A 24,232-nucleotide genomic window follows, 5' to 3' on the forward strand; every position below is an offset into this window, starting at 1 on the left:
TTCAGGACATAAAGTTAATTTTCTTTGTCACATTTTTTGCAGTGTTTCTTTAGTGTCTTGTTGCTGTCACGTCCGTCGTTTAAATGAGTGGACCAAAGCGCAGCGTGAGTAGAGTTCCACATATTTATTGAGGTGAAACTTCAAACAACAAATAAATAAACAAACGTGCGGCTCGTAGCGCACATCCCACTAAACACAAACAATATCCCACAAGGCAGGTGGGAAACGGACCACAATAAGTATGATCCCCAATTAGAGGCAACGACCATCAGATGCCTCCAATTGGGAACCATACTTACACTCCAACATAGAAATTAAAGACTAGAAAACCCCATAGTCACCATACTCACACTCCAACATAGAAATTAAAGACTAGAAAACCCCATAGTCACACTCCAACATAGAAATTAAAGACTAGAAAACCCCATACTCACACTCCAACATAGAAATTAAAGACTAGAAAACCCCATACTCACACTCCAACATAGAAATTAAAGACTAGAAAACCCCATAGTCACACTCCAACATAGAAATTAAAGACTAGAAAACCCCATACTCACACTCCAACATAGAAATTAAAGACTAGAAAACCCCATAGTCACACTCCAACATAGAAATTAAAGACTAGAAAACCCCATACTCACACTCCAACATAGAAATTAAAGACTAGAAAACCCCATAGTCACACTCCAACATAGAAATTAAAGACTAGAAAACCCCATACTCACACTCCAACATAGAAATTAAAGACTAGAAAACCCCATAGTCACACTCCAACATAGAAATTAAAGACTAGAAAACCCCATACTCACACTCCAACATAGAAATTAAAGACTAGAAAACCCCATAGTCACACTCCAACATAGAAATTAAAGACTAGAAAACCCCATAGTCACCATACTCACACTCCAACATAGAAATTAAAGACTAGAAAACCCCATAGTCACACTCCAACATAGAAATTAAAGACTAGAAAACCCCATACTCACACTCCAACATAGAAATTAAAGACTAGAAAACCCCATAGTCACACTCCAACATAGAAATTAAAGACTAGAAAACCCCATAGTCACACTCCAACATAGAAATTAAAGACTAGAAAACCCCATAGTCACACTCCAACATAGAAATTAAAGACTAGAAAACCCCATACTCACACTCCAACATAGAAATTAAAGACTAGAAAACCCCATAGTCACACTCCAACATAGAAATTAAAGACTAGAAAACCCCATAGTCACCATACTCACACTCCAACATAGAAATTAAAGACTAGAAAACCCCATAGTCACACTCCAACATAGAAATTAAAGACTAGAAAACCCCATAGTCACCATACTCACACTCCAACATAGAAATTAAAGACTAGAAAACCCCATAGTCACACTCCAACATAGAAATTAAAGACTAGAAAACCCCATAGTCACCATACTCACACTCCAACATAGAAATTAAAGACTAGAAAACCCCATAGTCACACTCCAACATAGAAATTAAAGACTAGAAAACCCCATAGTCACCATACTCACACTCCAACATAGAAATTAAAGACTAGAAAACCCCATAGTCACACTCCAACATAGAAATTAAAGACTAGAAAACCCCATAGTCACCATACTCACACTCCAACATAGAAATTAAAGACTAGAAAACCCCATAGTCACACTCCAACATAGAAATTAAAGACTAGAAAACCCCATTGTCACCATACTCACACTCCAACATAGAAATTAAAGACTAGAAAACCCCATAGTCACCATACTCACACTCCAACATAGAAATTAAAGACTAGAAAACCCCATAGTCACCATACTCACACTCCAACATAGAAATTAAAGACTAGAAAACCCCATAGTCACCATACTCACACTCCAACATAGAAATTAAAGACTAGAATACCCCATAGTCACCATACTCACACTCCAACATAGACATTAAAGACTAGAAAACCCCATAGTCACCATACTCACACTCCAACATAGAAATTAAAGACTAGAAAACCCCATAGTCACCATACTTACACTCCAACATAGAAATTAAAGACTAGAAAACCCCATAGTCACCATACTCACACTCCAACATAGAAATTAAAGACTAGAAAACCCCATAGTCACACTCCAACATAGAAATTAAAGACTAGAAAACCCCATAGTCATGCCCTGACCTACAACACCATAGAGAACCCAGAGGGCATGACAGTTGCAAACAGGATGAAATATTTGTAATATTTATATTCTATACAGGGTTTCTTCTTTTCACTCTGTCATTTAGGTTAGTATGGCAGAGTAACTACAATGTTGTTGACACATCCTCAGTTTTCTCCTATCACAACCATTAAACTCTGTAACTGTTTTAAAGTCACCATTGGCCCTCATGGTGAAATCCCTGAGTGGTTTCCTTCTTCTCCGGCAACTGAGTTAGGAAGGACGCCTGCATCTTTGTAGTGACTGGGTGTATTGATACACCATCCAGAGTGTAATTAATAACTTCACCATGCTCAAAGGGATATTCATTGTCTGCTTTTCTTCTTCATTTTTACCAATCGGTGCCCTTCTTTGCGAGACATTGGAAAATCTCCCTGGTCTTTGTGTTTGAAATCCACTGCTACACTGAGGGACCTTACAGATAATTGTATGTGTGGGGTGCAGAGATCAGGTAGTCATTCAAAAATCATATAAAGCACAATTATTGGACACAGAGAGAGTTCATGCAACTTATTATGTGACTTGTTAAGCACATTTTTACTCCTGACATTATTTAGACTCCTTAACATAACAAAGAGGTTAAACACTTATTGACTGAAGACATTTCAGCTTTTCTTTTTACACTATAACAAGGAGAGATGGCCAGTCCTATATGAGATAATACACTATAACAAGGAGAGATGGCCAGTCCTATATGAGATAATACACTATAACAAGGAGAGATGGCCAGTCCTATATGAGATAATACACTATAACAAGGAGAGATGGCCAGTCCTATATGAGATAATACTATACTATAACAAGGAGAGATGGCCAGTCCTATATGAGATAATACTATACTATAACAAGGAGAGATGGCCAGTCCTATATGAGATAATACACTATAACAAGGAGAGATGGCCAGTCCTATATGAGATAATACACTATAACAAGGAGAGATGGCCAGTCCTATATGAGATAATACTATACTATAACAAGGAGAGATGGCCAGTCCTATATGAGATATTACTATACTATAACAAGGAGAGATGGCCAGTACTATATGGGATAATACACTATAACAAGGAGAGATGGCCAGTCCTATATGAGATAATACACTATAAAATGGAGAGATGGCCAGTCCTATATGAGATAATACACTATAACAAGGAGAGATGGCCAGTCCTATATGAGATAATACACAATAACATGGAGAGATGGCCAGTCCTATATGAGATAATACACTATAATAAGGAGAGATGGCCAGTCCTATATGAGATAATACTATACTATAACAAGGAGAGATGGCCAGTCCTATATGAGATAATACTATGCTATAACAAGGAGAGATGGCCCGTCCTATATGAGATAATACACTATAACAAGGAGAGATGGCCAGTCCTATATGAGATAATACACTATAACAAGGAGAGATGGCCAGTCCTATATGAGATAATACTATGCTATAACAAGGAGAGATGGCCAGTCCTATATGAGATAATACACTATAACAAGGAGAGATGGCCAGTCCTATATGAGATACTACACTATAACAAGGAGAGATGGCCAGTCCTATATGAGATAATACACTATAACAAGGAGAGATGGCCAGTCCTATATGAGATAATACACTATAACAAGGAGAGATGGCCAGTCCTATATGAGATACTACACTATAACAAGGAGAGATGGCCAGTCCTATATGAGATAATACACTATAACAAGGAGAGATGGCCAGTCCTATATGAGATAATACTATACTATAACAACGAGAGATGGCCAGTCCTATATGAGATAATACACCATAACAAGGAGAGATGGCCAGTCCTATATGAGATAATACACTATAACAAGGAGAGATGGCCAGTCCTATATGAGATACTACACTATAACAAGGAGAGATGGCCAGTCCTATATGGGATAATACACTATAACAAGGAGAGATGGCCAGTCCTATATGAGATACTACACTATAACAAGGAGAGATGGTCAGTCCTATATGAGATAATACTATACTATAACAAGGAGAGATGGCCAGTCCTATATGAGATACTACACTATAACACAGAGAGATGGCCAGTCCTATATGAGATAATACTATACTATAACAAGGAGAGATGGCCAGTCCTATATGAGATAATACACTATAACAAGGAGAGATGGCCAGTCCTATATGAGATACTACACTATAACAAGGAGAGATGGTCAGTCCTATATGAGATAATACTATACTATAACAAGGAGAGATGGCCAGTCCTATATGAGATACTACACTATAACACAGAGAGATGGCCAGTCCTATATGAGATACTACACTATAACACAGAGAGATGGCCAGTCCTATATGAGATAATACACTATAACAAGGAGAGATGGCCAGTCCTATATGAGATAATACACTATAACAAGGAGAGATGGCCAGTCCTATATGAGATACTACACTATAACACAGAGAGATGGCCAGTCCTATATGAGATAATACACTATAACAAGGAGAGATGGCCAGTCCTATATGAGATACTACACTATAACACAGAGAGATGGCCAGTCCTATATGAGATAATACTATACTATAACAAGGAGAGATGGCCAGTCCTATATGAGATAATACACTATAACACAGAGAGATGGCCAGTCCTATATGAGATAATACACTATAACAAGGAGAGATGGCCAGTCCTATATGAGATACTACACTATAACACAGAGAGATGGCCAGTCCTATATGAGATACTACACTATAACACAGAGAGATGGCCAGTCCTATATGAGATACTACACTATAACACAGAGAGATGGCCAGTCCTATATGAGATACTACACTATAACACAGAGAGATGGCCAGTCCTATATGAGATAATACACTATAACAAGGAGAGATGGCCAGTCCTATATGAGATACTACACTATAACACAGAGAGATGGCCAGTCCTATATGAGATACTACACTATAACAAGGAGAGATGGCCAGTCCTATATGAGATACTACACTATAACACAGAGAGATGGCTGTTTGACGTTGTAGCCTGTCTTGACGCTGGTCTCAATAAACACTAACCTGTTTGACGTTGTAGCCTGTCTTGACGCTGGTCTCAATAAACACTAACCTGTTTCACGTTGTAGCCTGTCTTGACGCTGGTCTCAATAAACACTAACCTGTTTGACGTTGTAGCCTGTCTTGACGCTGGTCTCAATAAACACTAACCTGTTTCACGTTGTAGCTGGTCTCAATAAACACTAACCTGTTTGACGTTGTAGCCTGTCTTGACGCTAGTCTCAATAAACACTAACCTGTTTGACGTTGTAGCCTGTCTTGACGCTGGTCTCAATAAACACTAACCTGTTTGACGTTGTAGCCTGTCTTGACGCTGGTCTCAATAAACACTAACCTGTTTCACGTTGTAGCTGGTCTCAATAAACACTAACCTGTTTGACGTTGTAGCTGGTCTCTATAAACACTAACATGTTTGACGTTGTAGCTGGTCTCAATAAACACTAACCTGTTTGACGTTGTAGCCTGTCTTGACGCTGGTCTCAATAAACACTAACCTGTTTGACGTTGTAGCCTGTCTTGACGCTAGTCTCAATAAACACTAACCTGTTTGACGTTGTAGCCTGTCTTGACGCTGGTCTCAATAAACACTAACCTGTTTCACGTTGTAGCTGGTCTCAATAAACACTAACATGTTTGACGTTGTAGCTGGTCTCAATAAACACTAACCTGTTTGACGTTGTAGCCTGTCTTGACGCTGGTCTCTATAAACACTAACCTGTTTGACGTTGTAGCCTGTCTTGACGCTAGTCTCAATAAACACTAACCTGTTTGACGTTGTAGCCCGTCTTGACGCTGGTCTCAATAAACACTAACCTGTTTGACGTTGTAGCCCGTCTTGGCGCTGGTCTCAATAAACACTAACCTGTTTGACGTTGTAGCCTGTCTTGACGCTGGTCTCTATAAACACTAACCTGTTTGACGTTGTAGCCTGTCTTGACGCTAGTCTCAATAAACACTAACCTGTTTGACGTTGTAGCCCGTCTTGACGCTGGTCTCAATAAACACTAACCTGTTTGACGTTGTAGCCCGTCTTTACCCAGTGGGTCTCTACTGTAGAAAACCTCTGTAGAAAACCTCTAGAAAACCTCTGTTCCCAGTGAGTCTCTTGACGCTAGTCTCAATAAACACTAACCTGTTTGACGTTGTAGCCTGTCTTGACGCTGGTCTCAATAAACACTAATATGTTTGACGTTGTAGCCCGTCTCGGCGCTGGTCTCAATAAACACTAACCTGTTTGACGTTGTAGCTGGTCTCTATAAACACTAACCTGTTTGACGTTGTAGCCCGTCTTGGCGCTGGTCTCAATAAACACTAACCTGTTTGACGTTGTAGCCCGTCTTGGCGCTGGTCTCAATAAACACTAACCTGTTTGACGTTGTAGCCTGTCTTGACGCTAGTCTCAATAAACACTAACCTGTTTGACGTTGTAGCTGGTCTCTATAAACACTAACCTGTTTGACGTTGTAGCCCGTCTTGGCGCTGGTCTCAATAAACATGACGCTGAGCTCCTTGGCCCGCTGTTCTCCTTCCTCTATGGTGATCTGCCTGAGAGGGAGAAATATTAGGTTCAGTTATCAAACATCCTTATGACATTAAACGACAAAAATGTGATCGATTGATACCCACTGGGTAAGGAGGTTTTCTACAGTAGAGACTCACTGGGAACAGAGGTTTTCTACAGTAGAGACCCACTGGGTAAGGAGGTTTTCTACAGTAGAGACTCACTGGGTAAGGAGGTTTTCTACAGTAGAGACTCACTGGGAACAGAGGTTTTCTACAGTAGAGACCCACTGGGTAAGGAGGTTTTCTACAGTAGAGACTCACTGGGTAAGGAGGTTTTCTACAGTAGAGACTCACTGGGTAAGGAGATTTTCTACAGTAGAGACTCACTGGGTAAGGAGGTTTTCTACAGTAGAGACTCACTGGGTAAGGAGGTTTTCTACAGTAGAGACTCACTGGGTAAGGAGGTTTTCTACAGTAGAGACCCACTGGGTAAAGAGGTTTTCTACAGTAGAGACTCACTGGGTAAGGAGGTTTTCTACAGTAGAGACCCACTGGGTAAGGAGGTTTTCTACAGTAGAGACTCACTGGGTAAGGAGGTTTTCTACAGTAGAGACCCACTGGGTAAGGAGGTTTTCTACAGTAGAGACTCACTGGGTAAGGAGGTTTTCTACAGTAGATACCCACTGGGTAAGGAGTATTTCTACTGTAGAGATTCACTGGGTAAGGAGGTTTTCTACAGTAGAGACTCACTGGGTAAGGAGGTTTTCTACAGTTGATACCCACTGGGTAAGGAGGTTTTCTACAGTAGATACCCACTGGGAACGGACGCCAGTATAATGTCTAGTTTTGCTTTACATTTGATTTAAGTTGTCAAATAACGTGAATTGAATTTGAAATCCCCCCCCCCCCCCCCAAAAAAATGTACCATCTCACTGGATTTGGGTTAAAAGTTGCATGAAAAAAAAAAGTATGACTTTTTTATAAATCAAATCCGTTTTCCACATTGATTCAATGTCATCACATTGCAGTCGTTTTGTTGAAATGATGTGGAAGTAATCTTGATTCGACCAGTTTGTGCCCAATGGGGAAGTAGTGTCATCTACAGAATACAGAAACCAACAATCTGCCACACGGTTCATCCACTCACTGAGCAGTACCGGTGATGACGCCGATTCATTGTTTTGTGGCCTGAGAAAATGAATGAATTGCTGCCTATTACTACGACTCTGATGAATTAGTCCTGAGGGATGGGGAGAAACGGAAAACGCCAGGTGACAGAATGTAGGGATGTAAATCTGTTTTTCAAATGTTGATTCATGTGCAACGGCCCCGTCAAAAGATAACCTAATACGTCAAGTAGAACAGCAGAAATAGAATAGCAGAAATACGTCAAGTAGAACAGCAGAAATAGAATAGCAGAAATACGTCAAGTAGAACAGCAGAAATAGAATAGCAGAAATACGTCAAGTAGAAGAGCATAAATAGAATAGCAGAAATACGTCAAGTAGAAGAGCAGAAATAGAATAGCAGAAATACGTCAAGTAGAAGAGCAGAAATAGAATAGCAGAAATACGTCAAGTAGAATAGCAGAAATAGAATAGCAGAAATACGTCAAGTAGAATAGCAGAAATAGAATAGCAGAAATACGTCAAGTAGAAGAGCATAAATAGAATAGCAGAAATACGTCAAGTAGAAGAGCATAAATAGAATAGCAGAAATACGTCAAGTAGAAGAGCAGAAATAGAATAGCAGAAATACGTCAAGTAGAAGAGCAGAAATAGAATAGCAGAAATACGTCAAGTAGAATAGCAGAAATAGAATAGCAGAAATACGTCAAGTAGAATAGCAGAAATAGAATAGCAGAAATACGTCAAGTAGAAGAGCAGAAATAGAATAGCAGAAATACGTCAAGTAGAATAGCAGAAATAGAATAGCAGAAATACGTCAAGTAGAATAGCAGAAATAGAATAGCAGAAATACGTCAAGTAGAATAGCAGAAATAGAATAGCAGAAATACGTCAAGTAGAATAGCAGAAATAGAATAGCAGAAATACGTCAAGTAGAATAGCAGAAATAGAATAGCAGAAATACGTCAAGTAGAATAGCAGTAATCCATGAAGTTTGAAGTTGATCTCTTCTTCGTGGGTTTTAGGTTAGCTAGCTTGGTTAGCTAGCTTGGTTAGCTAGCTTGGTTAGCTAGCTTGGTTAGCTAGCTTGGTTAGCTAGCTTGGTTAGCTAGCTTGGTTAGCTAGCTTGGTTAGCTAGCTTGGTTTAATGTGTGGGTTGAAAGCATTAACATTAGCAATCCCTCAAGGGTTCATAGTATACGGTCAAGTGTATCTAGACAGAGACTATAACATCCTGCTGACTGCACAGACCAGCCTGGTAGTTAAACCAACTGTGTTACAATCACAGACCAGCCTGGTTGTAACACCGTTGGTTTAACTATCACAGACCAGCCTGGTAGTGAAACCAACGGTGTTACCAACACAGACCAGCCTGGTAGATAAACCAACGGTGTTACCAACACAGACCAGCCTGGTAGTTAAACCAACTGTGTTACCAACACAGACCAGCCTGGTAGATAAACCAACTGGTACGGCAACCCGCAACCACAGGGCTCTCCAGAGGGTGGTGCGGTCTGCCCGACGCATCACCGGGGTCGCACTGCCTGCCCTCCAGGACACCTACACCACCCGATGTCACAGGAAGGCCATAAAGTTCATCAAGGACATCATCCAACCGAGCCACTGCCTGTTCACCCCGCTATCATCCAGAAGGCGAGGTCAGTACAGGTGCATCAAAGCTGGGACCGAGAGACTGAAAAACAGCTTCTATCTCAAGGCCATCAGACTGTTAAATAGCCATCACTAGCCAGCTACCACCCGGTTACTCAACCCTGCACCTTAGAGGCTGCTGCCCTATGTACATAGACATGGAATCACTGGTCACTTTAATAATGTTACTCCACCCTCCACCTTAGAGGCTGCTGCCCTATGTACATAGACATGGAATCACTGGTCACTTTAATAATGTTACTCAACCCTGCACCTTAGAGGCTGCTGCCCTATCTATGTACATAGACATGGAATCGCTGGTCACTTTAATAATGTTTACATACTGTTTTATTAATTTCATATGTATATATTGTATTTTAGTCAATGTCACTCTGACATTGCTCATCCTAATATTTATATATTTCTCAATTTCATTAATTTGTTTTTAGATTTGTGTGTATTGTTGTGAATTGTTAGATATTACTGCACTGTTGGAGCTAGAAACATAAGCATTTCGCTACACCCGCAATAACATCTGCTAAATATGTGTATGTGACCAATAACATTTGATTTGATTTGAACTGTGTTACAATCACAGACCAGCCTGGTAGTAAAACCAACTGTTACAATCACAGAGCAGCCTGGTAGTTAAACCAACTGTTACAATCACAGACCAGCCTGGTAGTTAAACCAACTGTGTTACAATCACAGACCAGCCTGGTAGTGAAACCAACTGTGTTACCAACACAGACCAGCCTGGTAGTTAAACCAACTGTTACAATCACAGACCAGCCTGGTAGTTAAACCAACGGTGTTACAATCACAGACCAGCCTGGTAGTGAAACCAACTGTGTTACAATCACAGACCAGCCTGGTAGTTAAACCAACTGTGTTACCAACACAGACCAGCCTGGTAGTTAAACCAACTGTGTTACCAACACAGACCAGCCTGGTAGTTAAACCAACTGTGTTACCAACACAGACCAGCATGGTAGTGAAACCAACTGTGTTACCAACACAGACCAGCCTGGTAGTGAAACCAACTGTGTTACCAACACAGACCAGCCTGGTAGTTAAACCAACTGTTACAATCACAGACCAGCCTGGTAGTTAAATCAACGGTGTTACAATCACAGACCAGCCTGGTAGTGAAACCAACTGTGTTACAATCACAGACCAGCCTGGTAGTTAAACCAACTGTGTTACAATCACAGACCAGCCTGGTAGTTAAACCAACTGTGTTACAATCACAGACCAGCCTGGTAGTTAAACCAACTGTGTTACCAACACAGACCAGCCTGGTAGTTAAACCAACGGTGTTACCAACACAGACCAGCCTGGTAGTTAAACCAACTGTGTTACCAACACAGACCAGCCTGGTAGTTAAACCAACTGTGTTACCAACACAGACCAGCCTGGTAGTTAAACCAACTGTGTTACCAACACAGACCAGCCTGGTAGTTAAACCAACTGTGTTACAAACACAGACCAGCCTGGTAGTTAAACCAACGGTGTTACAATCACAGACCAGCCTGGTAGTTAAACCAACGGTGTTACAATCACAGACCAGCCTGGTAGTTAAACCAACTGTGTTCACAGACCAGCCAGCCCCCCCCCCCCAAAAAAATAGATGCTTCTACCCAGTAAAATATAACTTCAATCAAACAGTACTATTAAAGATGAGAAGAAATAACGTGTCAGCTTTAAGAAACGCACGGGGGGGATATTCTGTCCTAGATATTTATCTGACGAATAGACTCAAAGGAAATGAGAAAAACATCTTCAGTAAGAAGTGAACGCCAGAACCACCACAACTCTGGGGCTGTATACTACCACCTGGCAGTATTTACAGTATACTACCACCTGGCAGTATTTAGAGTATACTACCACCTGGCAGTATTTACAGAACACTACCACCTGGCAGTATTTAGAGTATACTACCACCTGGCAGTATTTACAGAATACTACCACCTGGCAGTATTTACAGTATACTACCACCTGGTAGTATTTACAGAATACTACCACCTGGCAGTATTTACAGTATACTACCACCTGGCAGTATTTACAGAATACTACCACCTGGCAGTATTTACAGAATACTAAGACCTGGCAGTATTTACAGTATTTACAGAATACTACCACCTGGCAGTATTTACAGAATAGTACCACCTGGCAGTATTTACAGTATACTACCACCTGGCAGTATTTACAGAATACTACCACCTGGCAGTATTTACAGTATACTACCACCTGGCAGTATTTACAGAATACTACCACCTGGCAGTATTTACAGTATACTACCACCTGGCAGTATTTACAGAATACTACCATCTGGCAGTATTTACAGTATTTACAGAATACTAAGACCTGGCAGTATTTACAGTATTTACAGAATACTACCACCTGGCAGTATTTACAGTATTTACAGAATACTACCACCTGGTAGTATTTACAGTATACTGCCACCTGGCAGTATTTACAGTATACTACCACCTGGCAGTATTTACAGAATACTACCACCTGGCAGTATTTACAGTATACTACCACCTGGCAGTATTTACAGAATATTACCACCTGGCAGTTTATACAGAATACTACCACCTGGCAGTATTTACAGTATACTACCACCTGGCAGTATTTACAGAATACTACCACCTGGCAGTATTTACAGAATACTACCACCTGGCAGTATTTACAGTATTCACAGAATACTACCACCTGGTAGTATTTACAGTATACTGCCACCTGGCAGTATTTACAGTATACTACCACCTGGCAGTATTTACAGAATACTACCACCTGGCAGTATTTACAGTATACTACCACCTGGCAGTATTTACAGAATACTACTACCTGGCAGTATTTACAGTATTTACAGTATACTACCACCTGGCAGTATTTACAGTATACTACCACCTGGCAGTATTTACAGTATTTACAGTATGCTACCACCTGGCAGTATTTACAGTATACTACCACCTGGCAGTATTTACAGAATACTACCACCTGGCAGTATTTACAGTATACTACCACCTGGCAGTATTTACAGAATACTACCACCTGGCAGTATTTACAGAATACTACCACCTGACAGTATTTACAGTATTTACAGTATACTACCACCTGGCAGTATTTACAGAATACTACCACCTGGCAGTATTTACAGTATTTACAGTATACTACCACCTGGCAGTATTTACAGTATACTACCACCTGGCAGTATTTACAGTATTTACAGTATTTACAGTATGCTACCACCTGGCAGTATTTACAGTATACTACCACCTGGCAGTATTTACAGAATACTACCACCTGGCAGTATTTACAGTATACTACCACCTGGCAGTATTTACAGAATACTAAGACCTGGCAGTATTTACAGTATTTACAGAATACTACCACCTGGCAGTATTTACAGTATTTACAGAATACTACCACCTGGTAGTATTTACAGTATACTGCCACCTGGCAGTATTTACAGTATACTACCACCTGGCAGTATTTACAGAATACTACCACCTGGCAGTATTTACAGTATACTACCACCTGGCAGTATTTACAGAATACTACCACCTGGCAGTTTATACAGAATACTACCACCTGGCAGTATTTACAGTATACTACCACCTGGCAGTATTTACAGAATACTACCACCTGGCAGTATTTACAGAATACTACCACCTGGCAGTATTTACAGTATTCACAGAATACTACCACCTGGTAGTATTTACAGTATACTGCCACCTGGCAGTATTTACAGTATACTACCACCTGGCAGTATTTACAGAATACTACCACCTGGCAGTATTTACAGTATACTACCACCTGGCAGTATTTACAGAATACTACTACCTGGCAGTATTTACAGTATTTACAGTATACTACCACCTGGCAGTATTTACAGTATACTACCACCTGGCAGTATTTACAGTATTTACAGTATGCTACCACCTGGCAGTATTTACAGTATACTACCACCTGGCAGTATTTACAGAATACTACCACCTGGCAGTATTTACAGTATACTACCACCTGGCAGTATTTACAGAATACTACCACCTGGCAGTATTTACAGAATACTACCACCTGACAGTATTTACAGTATTTACAGTATACTACCACCTGGCAGTATTTACAGAATACTACCACCTGGCAGTATTTACAGTATTTACAGTATACTACCACCTGGCAGTATTTACAGTATACTACCACCTGGCAGTATTTACAGTATTTACAGTATTTACAGTATGCTACCACCTGGCAGTATTTACAGTATACTACCACCTGGCAGTATTTACAGAATACTACCACCTGGCAGTATTTACAGTATACTACCACCTGGCAGTATTTACAGAATACTACCACCTGGCAGTATTTACAGTATTTACAGAATACTAAGACCTGGCAGTATTTACAGTATTTACAGAATACTACCACCTGGCAGTATTTACAGAATAGTACCACCTGGCAGTATTTACAGTATACTACCACCTGGCAGTATTTACAGAATACTACCACCTGGCAGTATTTACAGTATACTACCACCTGGCAGTATTTACAGAATACTACCACCTGGCAGTATTTACAGTATACTACCACCTGGCAGTATTTACAGAATACTACCACCTGGCAGTATTTACAGTATTTACAGAATACTAAGACCTGGCAGTATTTACAGTATTTACAGAATACTACCACCTGGCAGTATTTACAGTATTTACAGAATACTACCACCTGGTAGTATTTACAGTATACTGCCACCTGGCAGTATTTACAGTATACTACCACCTGGCAGTATTTACAGAATACTACCACCTGGCAGTATTTACAGTATACTACCACCTGGCAGTATTTACAGAATACTACCACCTGGCAGTTTATACAGAATACTACCACCTGGCAGTATTTACAGTATACTACCACCTGGCAGAATTTACAGAATACTACCACCTGGCAGTATTTACAGAATACTACCACCTGGCAGTATTTACAGTATTCACAGAATACTACCACCTGGTAGTATTTACAGTATACTGCCACCTGGCAGTATTTACAGTATACTACCACCTGGCAGTATTTACAGAATACTACCACCTGGCAGTATTTACAGTATACTACCACCTGGCAGTATTTACAGAATACTACTACCTGGCAGTATTTACAGTATTTACAGTATACTACCACCTGGCAGTATTTACAGTATACTACCACCTGGCAGTATTTACAGTATTTACAGTATGCTACCACCTGGCAGTATTTACAGTATACTACCACCTGGCAGTATTTACAGAATACTACCACCTGGCAGTATTTACAGTATACTACCACCTGGCAGTATTTACAGAATACTACCACCTGGCAGTATTTACAGTATACTACCACCTGGCAGTATTTACAGAATACTACCACCTGGCAGTATTTACAGTATACTACCACCTGGCAGTATTTACAGTATACTACCACCTGGCAGTATTTACAGAATACTACCACCTGACAGTATTTACAGTATTTACAGTATACTACCACCTGGCAGTATTTACAGAATACTACCACCTGGCAGTATTTACAGTATTTACAGTATACTACCACCTGGCAGTATTTACAGTATACTACCACCTGTTAGTATTTACAGTATTTACAGTATTTACAGTATGCTACCACCTGGCAGTATTTACAGTATACTACCACCTGGCAGTATTTGCAGTATACTACCACCTGGCAGTATTTACAGAATACTACCACCTGGCAGTATTTACAGTATACTACCACCTGGCAGTATTTACAGAATACTACCACCTGGCAGTATTTACAGAATACTACCACCTGGCAGTATTTACAGTATACTACCACCTGGCAGTATTTACAGAATACTACCACCTGGCAGTATTTACAGTATACTACCACCTGGCAGTATTTACAGAATACTACCACCTGGCAGTATTTACAGTATACTACCACCTGGCAGTATTTACAGAATAATACCGCCTGGCAGTATTTACAGAATACTACCACCTGACAGTATTAACAGAATACTACCACCTGGCAGTATTTACAGAATACTACCACCTGGCAGTATTAACAGAATACTACCACCTGGCAGTATTTACAGAATACTACCACCTGACAGTATTAACAGAATACTACCACCTGGCAGTATTTACAGAATACTACCACCTGGCAGTATTTACAGAATACTAACACCTGGCAGTATTTACAGTATTTACAGTATACTACTACCTGGCAGTATTTACAGTGTACTACCACCTGGCAGTATATACAGAATACCAAACACCTGGCAGTATTTACAGAATACTACCACCTGGCAGTATTTACAGAATACTACCACCTGGCAGTATTTACAGAATACTACCACCTGGCAGTATTTACAGAATACTACCACCTGGCAGTATTTACAGTATACTACCACCTGGAAGTATTTACAGTATACTACCACCTGGCAGTATTTACAGTATACTACAACCTGGCAGTATTTACAGAATACTACCACCTGGCAGTATTTACAGAATACTACCACCTGGCAGTATTTACAGTATTTACAGAATACTACCACCTGGCAGTATTTACAGAATACTAACACCTGGCAGTATTTACAGTATTTACAGTATACTACTACCTGGCAGTATTTACAGTATACTACCACCTGGCAGTATTTACAGTATACTACCACCTGGCAGTATTTACAGAATACTACCACCTGGCAGTATTTACAGTATACTAACGCCTGGCAGTATTTACAGAATACTACCACCTGGCAGTATTTACAGAATACTACCACCTGGCAGTATTTACAGAATACTACCACCTGGCAGTATTTACAGAATACTACCACCTGGCAGTATTTACAGAATACTACCACCTGGCAGTATTTACAGAATACTACCACCTGGCAGTATTTACAGAATACTACCACCTGGCAGTATTTACAGAATACTACCACCTGGCAGTATTTACAGTATTTACAGAATACTACCACCTGGCTGTATTTAGAGTATACTACCACCTGGCAGTATCTACAGTATACTACCACCAGGCAGCATTGCTTATCACCTGGCAGTATCTACAGTATACTACCACCAGGCAGTATTTACAGAATACTACCACCAGGCAGCATTGCTCATCACCTGGCAGCATCGTCACATCTGGAGGAAACCTGGCACCATCCCTACGGTGAAGCATGGTGGTGGCAGCATCATGCTGTGGGGATGTTTTTCAGCGGCAGGGACTGGGAAACTAGTCAGGATCGAGGCAAAGATGAACGGAGCAAAGTACAGAGAGATCTTTGATGAAAACTTGCTCCAGAGAGCTCAGGACCTCAGACTGGGGCAATTGTTCCAACGGGACAATGACCCTAAGCACACAGCCAAAACAACAAAGGAGTCGCTTTCGGCACAAGTCTCTGAATGTCTTTGAGTGGCCCAGCCAGAGCCCAGACTTGAACCCGATCAAACATCTCTGGAGAGACCTGAAAATAGCTGTGCAGCATCGCTCCCCATCCAACCTGACAGAGCTTGAGAGGATCTGCAGAGAAGAATGGGAGAAACTCCCCAAATACAGGTGTGCCAAGCTTGTAGCGTCATACTCAAGAAGACTCGTGGCTATAATCGCTGTCAAAGGTGCTTCAACAAAGTACTGAGTCTACACACCAGCCATGACACACTACACCATGTCTACAAGACAGTCCTGTCTTAACACACTGCACCATGTCTACAAGACAGCCCTGTCTTAACACACTGCACCATATCTACAAGACAGTCCTGTCTTAACACACTGCACCATGTCTACAAGACAGTCCTGTCTTAACACACTGCACCATGTCTACAAGACAGCCTTAACACACTGCACCATGTCTACAAGACAGCCCTGTCTTAACACACTGCACCATATCTACAAGACAGCCCTGTCTTAACACACTGCACCATGTCTACAAGACAGCCATGTCTTAACACACTGCACCATGTCTACAAGACAGTCCTGTCTTAACACACTGCACCATGTCTACAAGACAGCCTTAACACACTGCACCATGTCTACAAGACAGTCCTGTCTTAACACACTGCACCATGTCTACAAGACAGCCCTGTCTTAACACACTGCACCATGTCTACAAGACAGTCCTGTCTTAACACACTGCACCATGTCTACAAGACAGTCCTGTCTTAACACACTGCACCATGTGTGCAAGACAGCCTTTTGCTTTAATCAAAATCTCACATATGGTAGGTGGCTAGCTTCTCTAATCCCTGTCCTACAGCCTTCTCTAATCCCTGTCCTACAGCCTTCTCTAATCCCTGTCCTACAGCCTTCTCTAATCCCTGAAATACAGCCTTCTCTAATCCCTGTCCTACAGCCTTCTCTAATCCCTGTCCTACAGCCTTCTTTAATCCCTGTCCTACAGCCTTCTTTAATCCCTGTCCTACAGCCTTCTCTAATCCCTGTCCTACAGCCTTCTTTAATCCCTGCAATACAGCCTTCTCTAATCCCTGTCCTACAGCCTTCTCTAATCCCTGCAATACAGCCTTCTCTAATCCCTGTCCTACAGCCTTCTCTAATCCCTGTCCTACAGCCTTCTTTAATCCCTGTCCTACAGCCTTCTTTAATCCCTGTCATTCAGCCTTCTCTAATCCCTGTCCTACAGCCTTCTCTAATCCCTGCAATACAGCCTTCTTTAATCCCTGTCCTACAGCCTTCTCTAATCCCTGCAATACAGCCTTATCTAATCCCTGTCCTACAGCCTTCTCTAATCCCTGTCCTACAGCCTTCTCTAATCCCTGCAATACAGCCTTCTTTAATCCCTGTCCTACAGCCTTCTCTAATCACCGTCCTACAGCCTTCTCTAATCACCGTCCTACAGCCTACTCTAATCGCTGTCCTACAGCCTTCTCTAATCACCGTCCTACAGCCTTCTCTAATCCCTGTCATTCAGCCTTCTCTAATCACCGTCCTACAGCCTTCTCTAATCACCGTCCTACAGCCTTCTCTAATCACCGTCCTACAGCCTTCTCTAATCCCTGTCCTACAGCCTTCTCTAATCCCTGCAATACAGCCTTCTCTAATCCCTGCAATACAGCCTTCTCTAATCACCGTCCTACAGCCTTCTCTAATCACCGTCCTACAGCCTTCTCTAATCACCGTCCTACAGCCTTCTCTAATCCCTGTCCTACAGCCTTCTCTAATCCCTGCAATACAGCCTTCTCTAATCCCTGCAATACAGCCTTCTCTAATCCCTGCAATACAGCCTGATCTAAACCGGGTCCCATAGCTTTTATCTGCCGTTATGGCCGCCCTCCTTGAATGTTAATAGACTGATCCAGTCAGTCGGACTCAGGAAACGGCTTTGCACAGCACTTTATCTGCCTTCCCTAGATCAATTAGACACTGGTGAGCTTTCCAAATGGCACCCTATTCCCTATATAGTGCACTACTTTTGACCAGGGTTTTGGTCAAAAGTAGTGCACCGTGTAAGTAATAGGGTTCTATTTGGGATTTAGCCTCTGGCTCTGAGATGTGAGCATGCCGGTGGGAATATCGGCTGCAGCAGAAGAAGAGGTGTATCCTAACCTTTCCTCCGCCAGCTCTGCCTGCCACGTTAACGACCCTGTAAAAGCAGAGGTGTATCCTAACCTTTCCTCTGCCAGCTCTGCCTGCCACGTTAACGACCCTGTAAACGCAGAGGTGTATCCTAACCTTTCCTCTGCCTGCCACGTTAACGACCCTGTAAAAGCAGAGGTGTATCCTAACCTTTCCTCCGCCAGCTCTGCCTGCCACGTTAACGACCCTGTAAAAGCAGAGGTGTATCCTAACCTTTCCTCTGCCAGCTCTGCCTGCCACGTTAACGACCCTGTAAACGCTACTATTACCGCGTCTGGCTAAAAGGTGCTGACCATCACTGTGAAGTTGGGATTCGTCCCAAAAAGCACCCTAATTCCCTTTATAGTGCTTTACTTTACCCATAAGGCCTCTGGGTCAAATGTAGTGCACTGTAAAGGGAATAGGGAGCCATTTGGTCTCGTGTGGCTCAGTTGGTAGAGCGTAACGCTTGCAACACCAAGGTTATGGGTTCGATTCCCACGGGGGGGGGACCAGTACGGAAAGATATTTAAAAAAATATATGCATTCACTACTGTAAATCTCTCTGGATAAGTGCGTCGGATAAATTATTTAAAACGTATATATAAAATAAAAAACTAAAATAGAGATGTAGGATTTGTGTGTGGTGGTTTAGCATGGCTGTGACGGTGCCTAACTCTACCTGGCAGCGGCGTCATTGGGTTTGTTGATGCAGAGAGGACACAGAAAGCAGTGAGACGGACTAGCTGAGGCATACTACTCTACGTCTCATGTTTAATTAAATATGGCTGAAAAGCCTGAAACACGCGAACTAAAAGCCTCTTCACGCCTCGTCACCCCCCCCCCCCCCCCCATGGTCCATAAATAAGACCCCTGCTTCTTAACACAGCATGGAACGCAAGAGGCTCCTGATTATACGTCTACGGCTGCTACAGAAATCAGGACTGAACGGCACACACACACCTCTTATCTGCCAAGTCTGTTTTGTTGCCGACCAGCATGATCATTACATCACTTCCTCTCTCTGTTCTGACGTCATCGATCCATTTGGACGTTTGCTGGAAGGAGTTCACATCTGTTGAGGAATAGCAGAAGTAAAATATGATTTCAAGCGGATTGAATATCAGATATTGTTTAAACTATGTTAGGGAGCCATGTTAGGGAGTCATGAAGGGAGCCATGTTAGGGAGCCATGAAGGGAGCCATGTTAGGGAGTCATGAAGGGAGCCATTATACCTATACATTTAGCTTTACTGTTCATCTCCTGAGGGTCTTTAACATGACCGTGTGTGTGTGTGTGTGTGTGTGTGTGTGTGTGTGTGTGTGTGTGTGTGTGTGTGTGTGTGTGTGTGTGTGTGTGTGTGTGTGTGTGTGTGTGTGTGTGTGTGTGTGTGTGTGCGAGTGATCCCCACTCACTTGTAATATCATAAACCACCACGGCCACAGTAGAGTCTCGTATGTAGGAGGGAATGAGGCTCCTGAAGCGCTCCTGTCCTGCTGTGTCCCACAGCTGCAACCTCACCTGGGGATCAGAGAGACACACCTGGGGATCAGAGAGACACCTGGGGATCAGAGAGACACACCTGGGGATCAGAGAGACACACCTGGGGATCAGAGAGACACACCTGGGGATCAGAGAGACACACCTGGGGATCAGAGAGACACACCTGGGGATCAGAGAGACACACCTGGGGATCAGAGAGACAGACACCTGGGGATCAGAGAGACAGACACCTGGGGATCAGAGAGACAGACACCTGGGGATCAGAGAGACAGACACCTGGGGATCAGAGAGACACACCTGGGGATCAGAGAGACACACCTGGGGATCAGAGAGAGACACCTGGGGATCAGAGAGAGACACCTGGGGATCAGAGAGAGACACCTGGGGATCAGAGAGAGACACCTGGGGATCAGAGAGACACACCTGGGGATCAGAGAGACACACCTGGGGATCAGAGAGACACACCTGGGGATCAGAGAGACACACCTGGGGATCAGAGAGACACACCTGGGGATCAGAGAGACACACCTGGGGATCAGAGAGACACACCTGGGGATCAGAGAGACACACCTGGGGATCAGAGAGACAGACACCTGGGGATCAGAGAGACAGACACCTGGGGATCAGAGAGACACACCTGGGGATCAGAGAGACACGCCTGGGGATCAGAGAGACACACCTGGGGATCAGAGAGACACCTGGGGATCAGAGAGACACACCTGGGGATCAGAGAGACACACCTGGGGATCAGAGAGACACACCTGGGGATCAGAGAGACACACCTGGGGATCAGAGAGACACACCTGGGGATCAGAGAGACAGACACCTGGTGATCAGAGAGACACCTGGTGATCAGAGAGAGACACCTGGGGATCAGAGAGATACACCTGGGGATCAAAGAGACACACCTGGGGATCAGAGAGACAGACACCTGGGGATCAGAGAGACAGACACCTGGGGATCAGAGAGACAGACACCTGGGGATCAGAGAGACACACCTGGGAATCAGAGAGACACACCTGGGGATCAGAGAGACACACCTGGGGATCAGAGAGACACACCTGGGGATCAGAGAGACACACACCTGGGGATCAGAGAGACAGACACCTGGGGATCAGAGAGACACATCTGGGGATCAGAGAGACAGACACCTGGGGATCAGAGAGACAGACACCTGGGGATCAGAGAGACACACCTGGGGATCAGAGAGACACACCTGGGGATCAGAGAGACACACCTGGGGATCAGAGAGACACCTGGGGATCAGAGACACACCTGGGGATCAGAGAGACACCTGGGGATCAGAGAAACACACCTGGGGATCAGAGAGACACACCTGGGGATCAGAGAGACACACCTGGGGATCAGAGAGACACACCTGGGGATCAGAGAGACACGCCTGGGGATCAGAGAGACACACCTGGGGATCAGAGAGACACCTGGGGATCAGAGAGACACACCTGGGGATCAGAGAGACACACCTGGGGATCAGAGAGACACACCTGGGGATCAGAGAGACACACCTGGGGATCAGAGAGACACACCTGGGGATCAGAGAGACACACCTGGGGATCAGAGAGACAGACACCTGGTGATCAGAGAGACAGACACCTGGTGATCAGAGAGACACCTGGTGATCAGAGAGAGACACCTGGGGATCAGAGAGATACACCTGGGGATCAAAGAGACACACCTGGGGATCAGAGAGACAGACACCTGGGGATCAGAGAGACAGACACCTGGGGATCAGAGAGACAGACACCTGGGGATCAGAGAGACACACCTGGGAATCAGAGAGACACACCTGGGAATCAGAGAGACACACCTGGGGATCAGAGAGACACACCTGGGGATCAGAGAGACACACCTGGGGATCAGAGAGACAGACACCTGGTGATCAGAGAGACACCTGGTGATCAGAGAGAGACACCTGGGGATCAGAGAGAGACACCTGGGGATCAGAGAGAGACACCTGGGGATCAGAGAGATACACCTGGGGATCAAAGAGACACACCTGGGGATCAGAGAGACAGACACCTGGGGATCAGAGAGACAGACACCTGGGGATCAGAGAGACAGACACCTGGGGATCAGAGAGACACACCTGGGAATCAGAGAGACACACCTGGGGATCAGAGAGACACAGCTGAGCACTGTCAGATTACTCACCATGTCCACACTGGCGTATTGTACATCACTGGAATGCATAAAGTGTACACACCCACACAGGCAACCAATGTACACACACACACACACACACACACACACACACACACACACACACACACACACACACACAGTAGTACCAACACAAAGTATATTAACATAAACTCACGCCCCTTTATCCCCCATTGACACCTTCTCAATGTCAGGATATGTAAAATATGTGCCAAGATTCAGCACAGTCAGACATACACACGTTACATTGAAATACATTTACATTTCTTATGCCCAGAACATGACATCAACGTCAGGCCTACTTCAATGGATGTGTGTGTATGTGGACCAATCACTGTATAACTTAAGGGGTTTAAGACCCACAAACCGTGGTTCTACATCCCAAACGGTATCCTATTCCCTATATAGTGCACTACTTTAGACCAGAGCCCTATGGAACCCTACTCCCTATATAGTGCACTACTTTAGACCAGAGGCCTATGGAACCCTATTCCCTATGTAGTGCACTACTTTAGACCAGAGCCCTATGGAACCCTATTCCCTATGTAGTGCACTACTGAGCCCAATGGGGAATAGGGTGCCATTTGGGACACCAAAACTCTGCAACAACAAAAATAAATAAATGTCCCTTCTTCAGGACCCTGTCTTTCAAAGATAATTCGTAAAAATCCAAATAACTTCACAGATCTGCATTGCAAAAGGGTTTAAACACTGTTTCTCATGCGTGTTCAATGAACAATTAATGAACATGCACCTGTGGAACGCTCGTTAGACACTAACAGCTTACAGACGGTAGGCAATTAAGGTCACAGTTATGAAAACTTAGGACACTAAAGAGGACTTTCTACTGACTCTGAAAAACACCAAAAGAAAGATGCCCAGGGTCCCTGCTCATCTGCGTGAACGTGCCTTAGGCATGCTGCAAGGAGGCATGAGGACTGCAGATGTGGCCAGGGCAATAAATTGAAATGTCCGTACTGTGAGACGCCTAAGACAGCGCTACAGGGAGACAGGACAGACAGCTGATCGTCCTCGCAGTGGCAGACCACGTGTACCAACACCTGCACAGGATCGGTACATCCGAACATCATACCTGTGGGACAGGTACAGGATGGCAACAACAACTGCCTGAGTTACACCAGGAATGAACAATCCCTCCATCAGTGCTCAGACTGTCCGCAATAGGCTGAGAGAGGCTGAACTGAGGGCTTGTAGGCCTGTTGTAAGGCAGGTCCTCACCAGACATCTCCGGCAACAACATCGCCTCTGGGCACAAAGTCATTGTCGCTGGACCAGACAGGATTGTCAAAAAGTGCTTTTCTCTGACGAGTCACAGTTTTGTCTCACCGGGGGTGATGGTCGAATTCGCGTTTATCGTCGATGGAATGAGCATTACATCGAGGCCTGTACTCTGGAGCAGGATCGATAGGGAGGTGGAGGGTCC

At 43.3% G+C, this 24,232-nt stretch overlaps 1 protein-coding gene across 2 annotated transcripts in view; it reads right to left on the bottom strand.

The window, feature by feature from the left end:
• Positions 1 to 24,232, bottom strand: part of LOC129869467 (ras-related protein Rab-6B) — a 139,361-nt gene that overhangs the window by 45,475 nt on the left and 69,654 nt on the right. The window contains exons 4-6 of one of the 2 annotated variants that reach the window (XM_055943919.1): positions 20,523 to 20,628; positions 20,070 to 20,181; positions 6,690 to 6,783 (exon numbers count right to left, since the gene is read on the bottom strand). In XM_055943919.1, coding sequence (XP_055799894.1) covers positions 6,690 to 6,783; positions 20,070 to 20,181; positions 20,523 to 20,628 — 312 coding nt within the window. Of the gene's footprint in view, positions 1 to 6,689; positions 6,784 to 20,069; positions 20,182 to 20,522; positions 20,650 to 24,232 lie in introns of both variants that reach the window. The other variant, XM_055943917.1, reaches the window with a different exon arrangement.

Source organism: Salvelinus fontinalis, chromosome 14, assembly GCF_029448725.1.
Source record: "Salvelinus fontinalis isolate EN_2023a chromosome 14, ASM2944872v1, whole genome shotgun sequence".
In the NCBI taxonomy this organism is placed as follows: Eukaryota; Metazoa; Chordata; class Actinopteri; order Salmoniformes; family Salmonidae; genus Salvelinus; species Salvelinus fontinalis.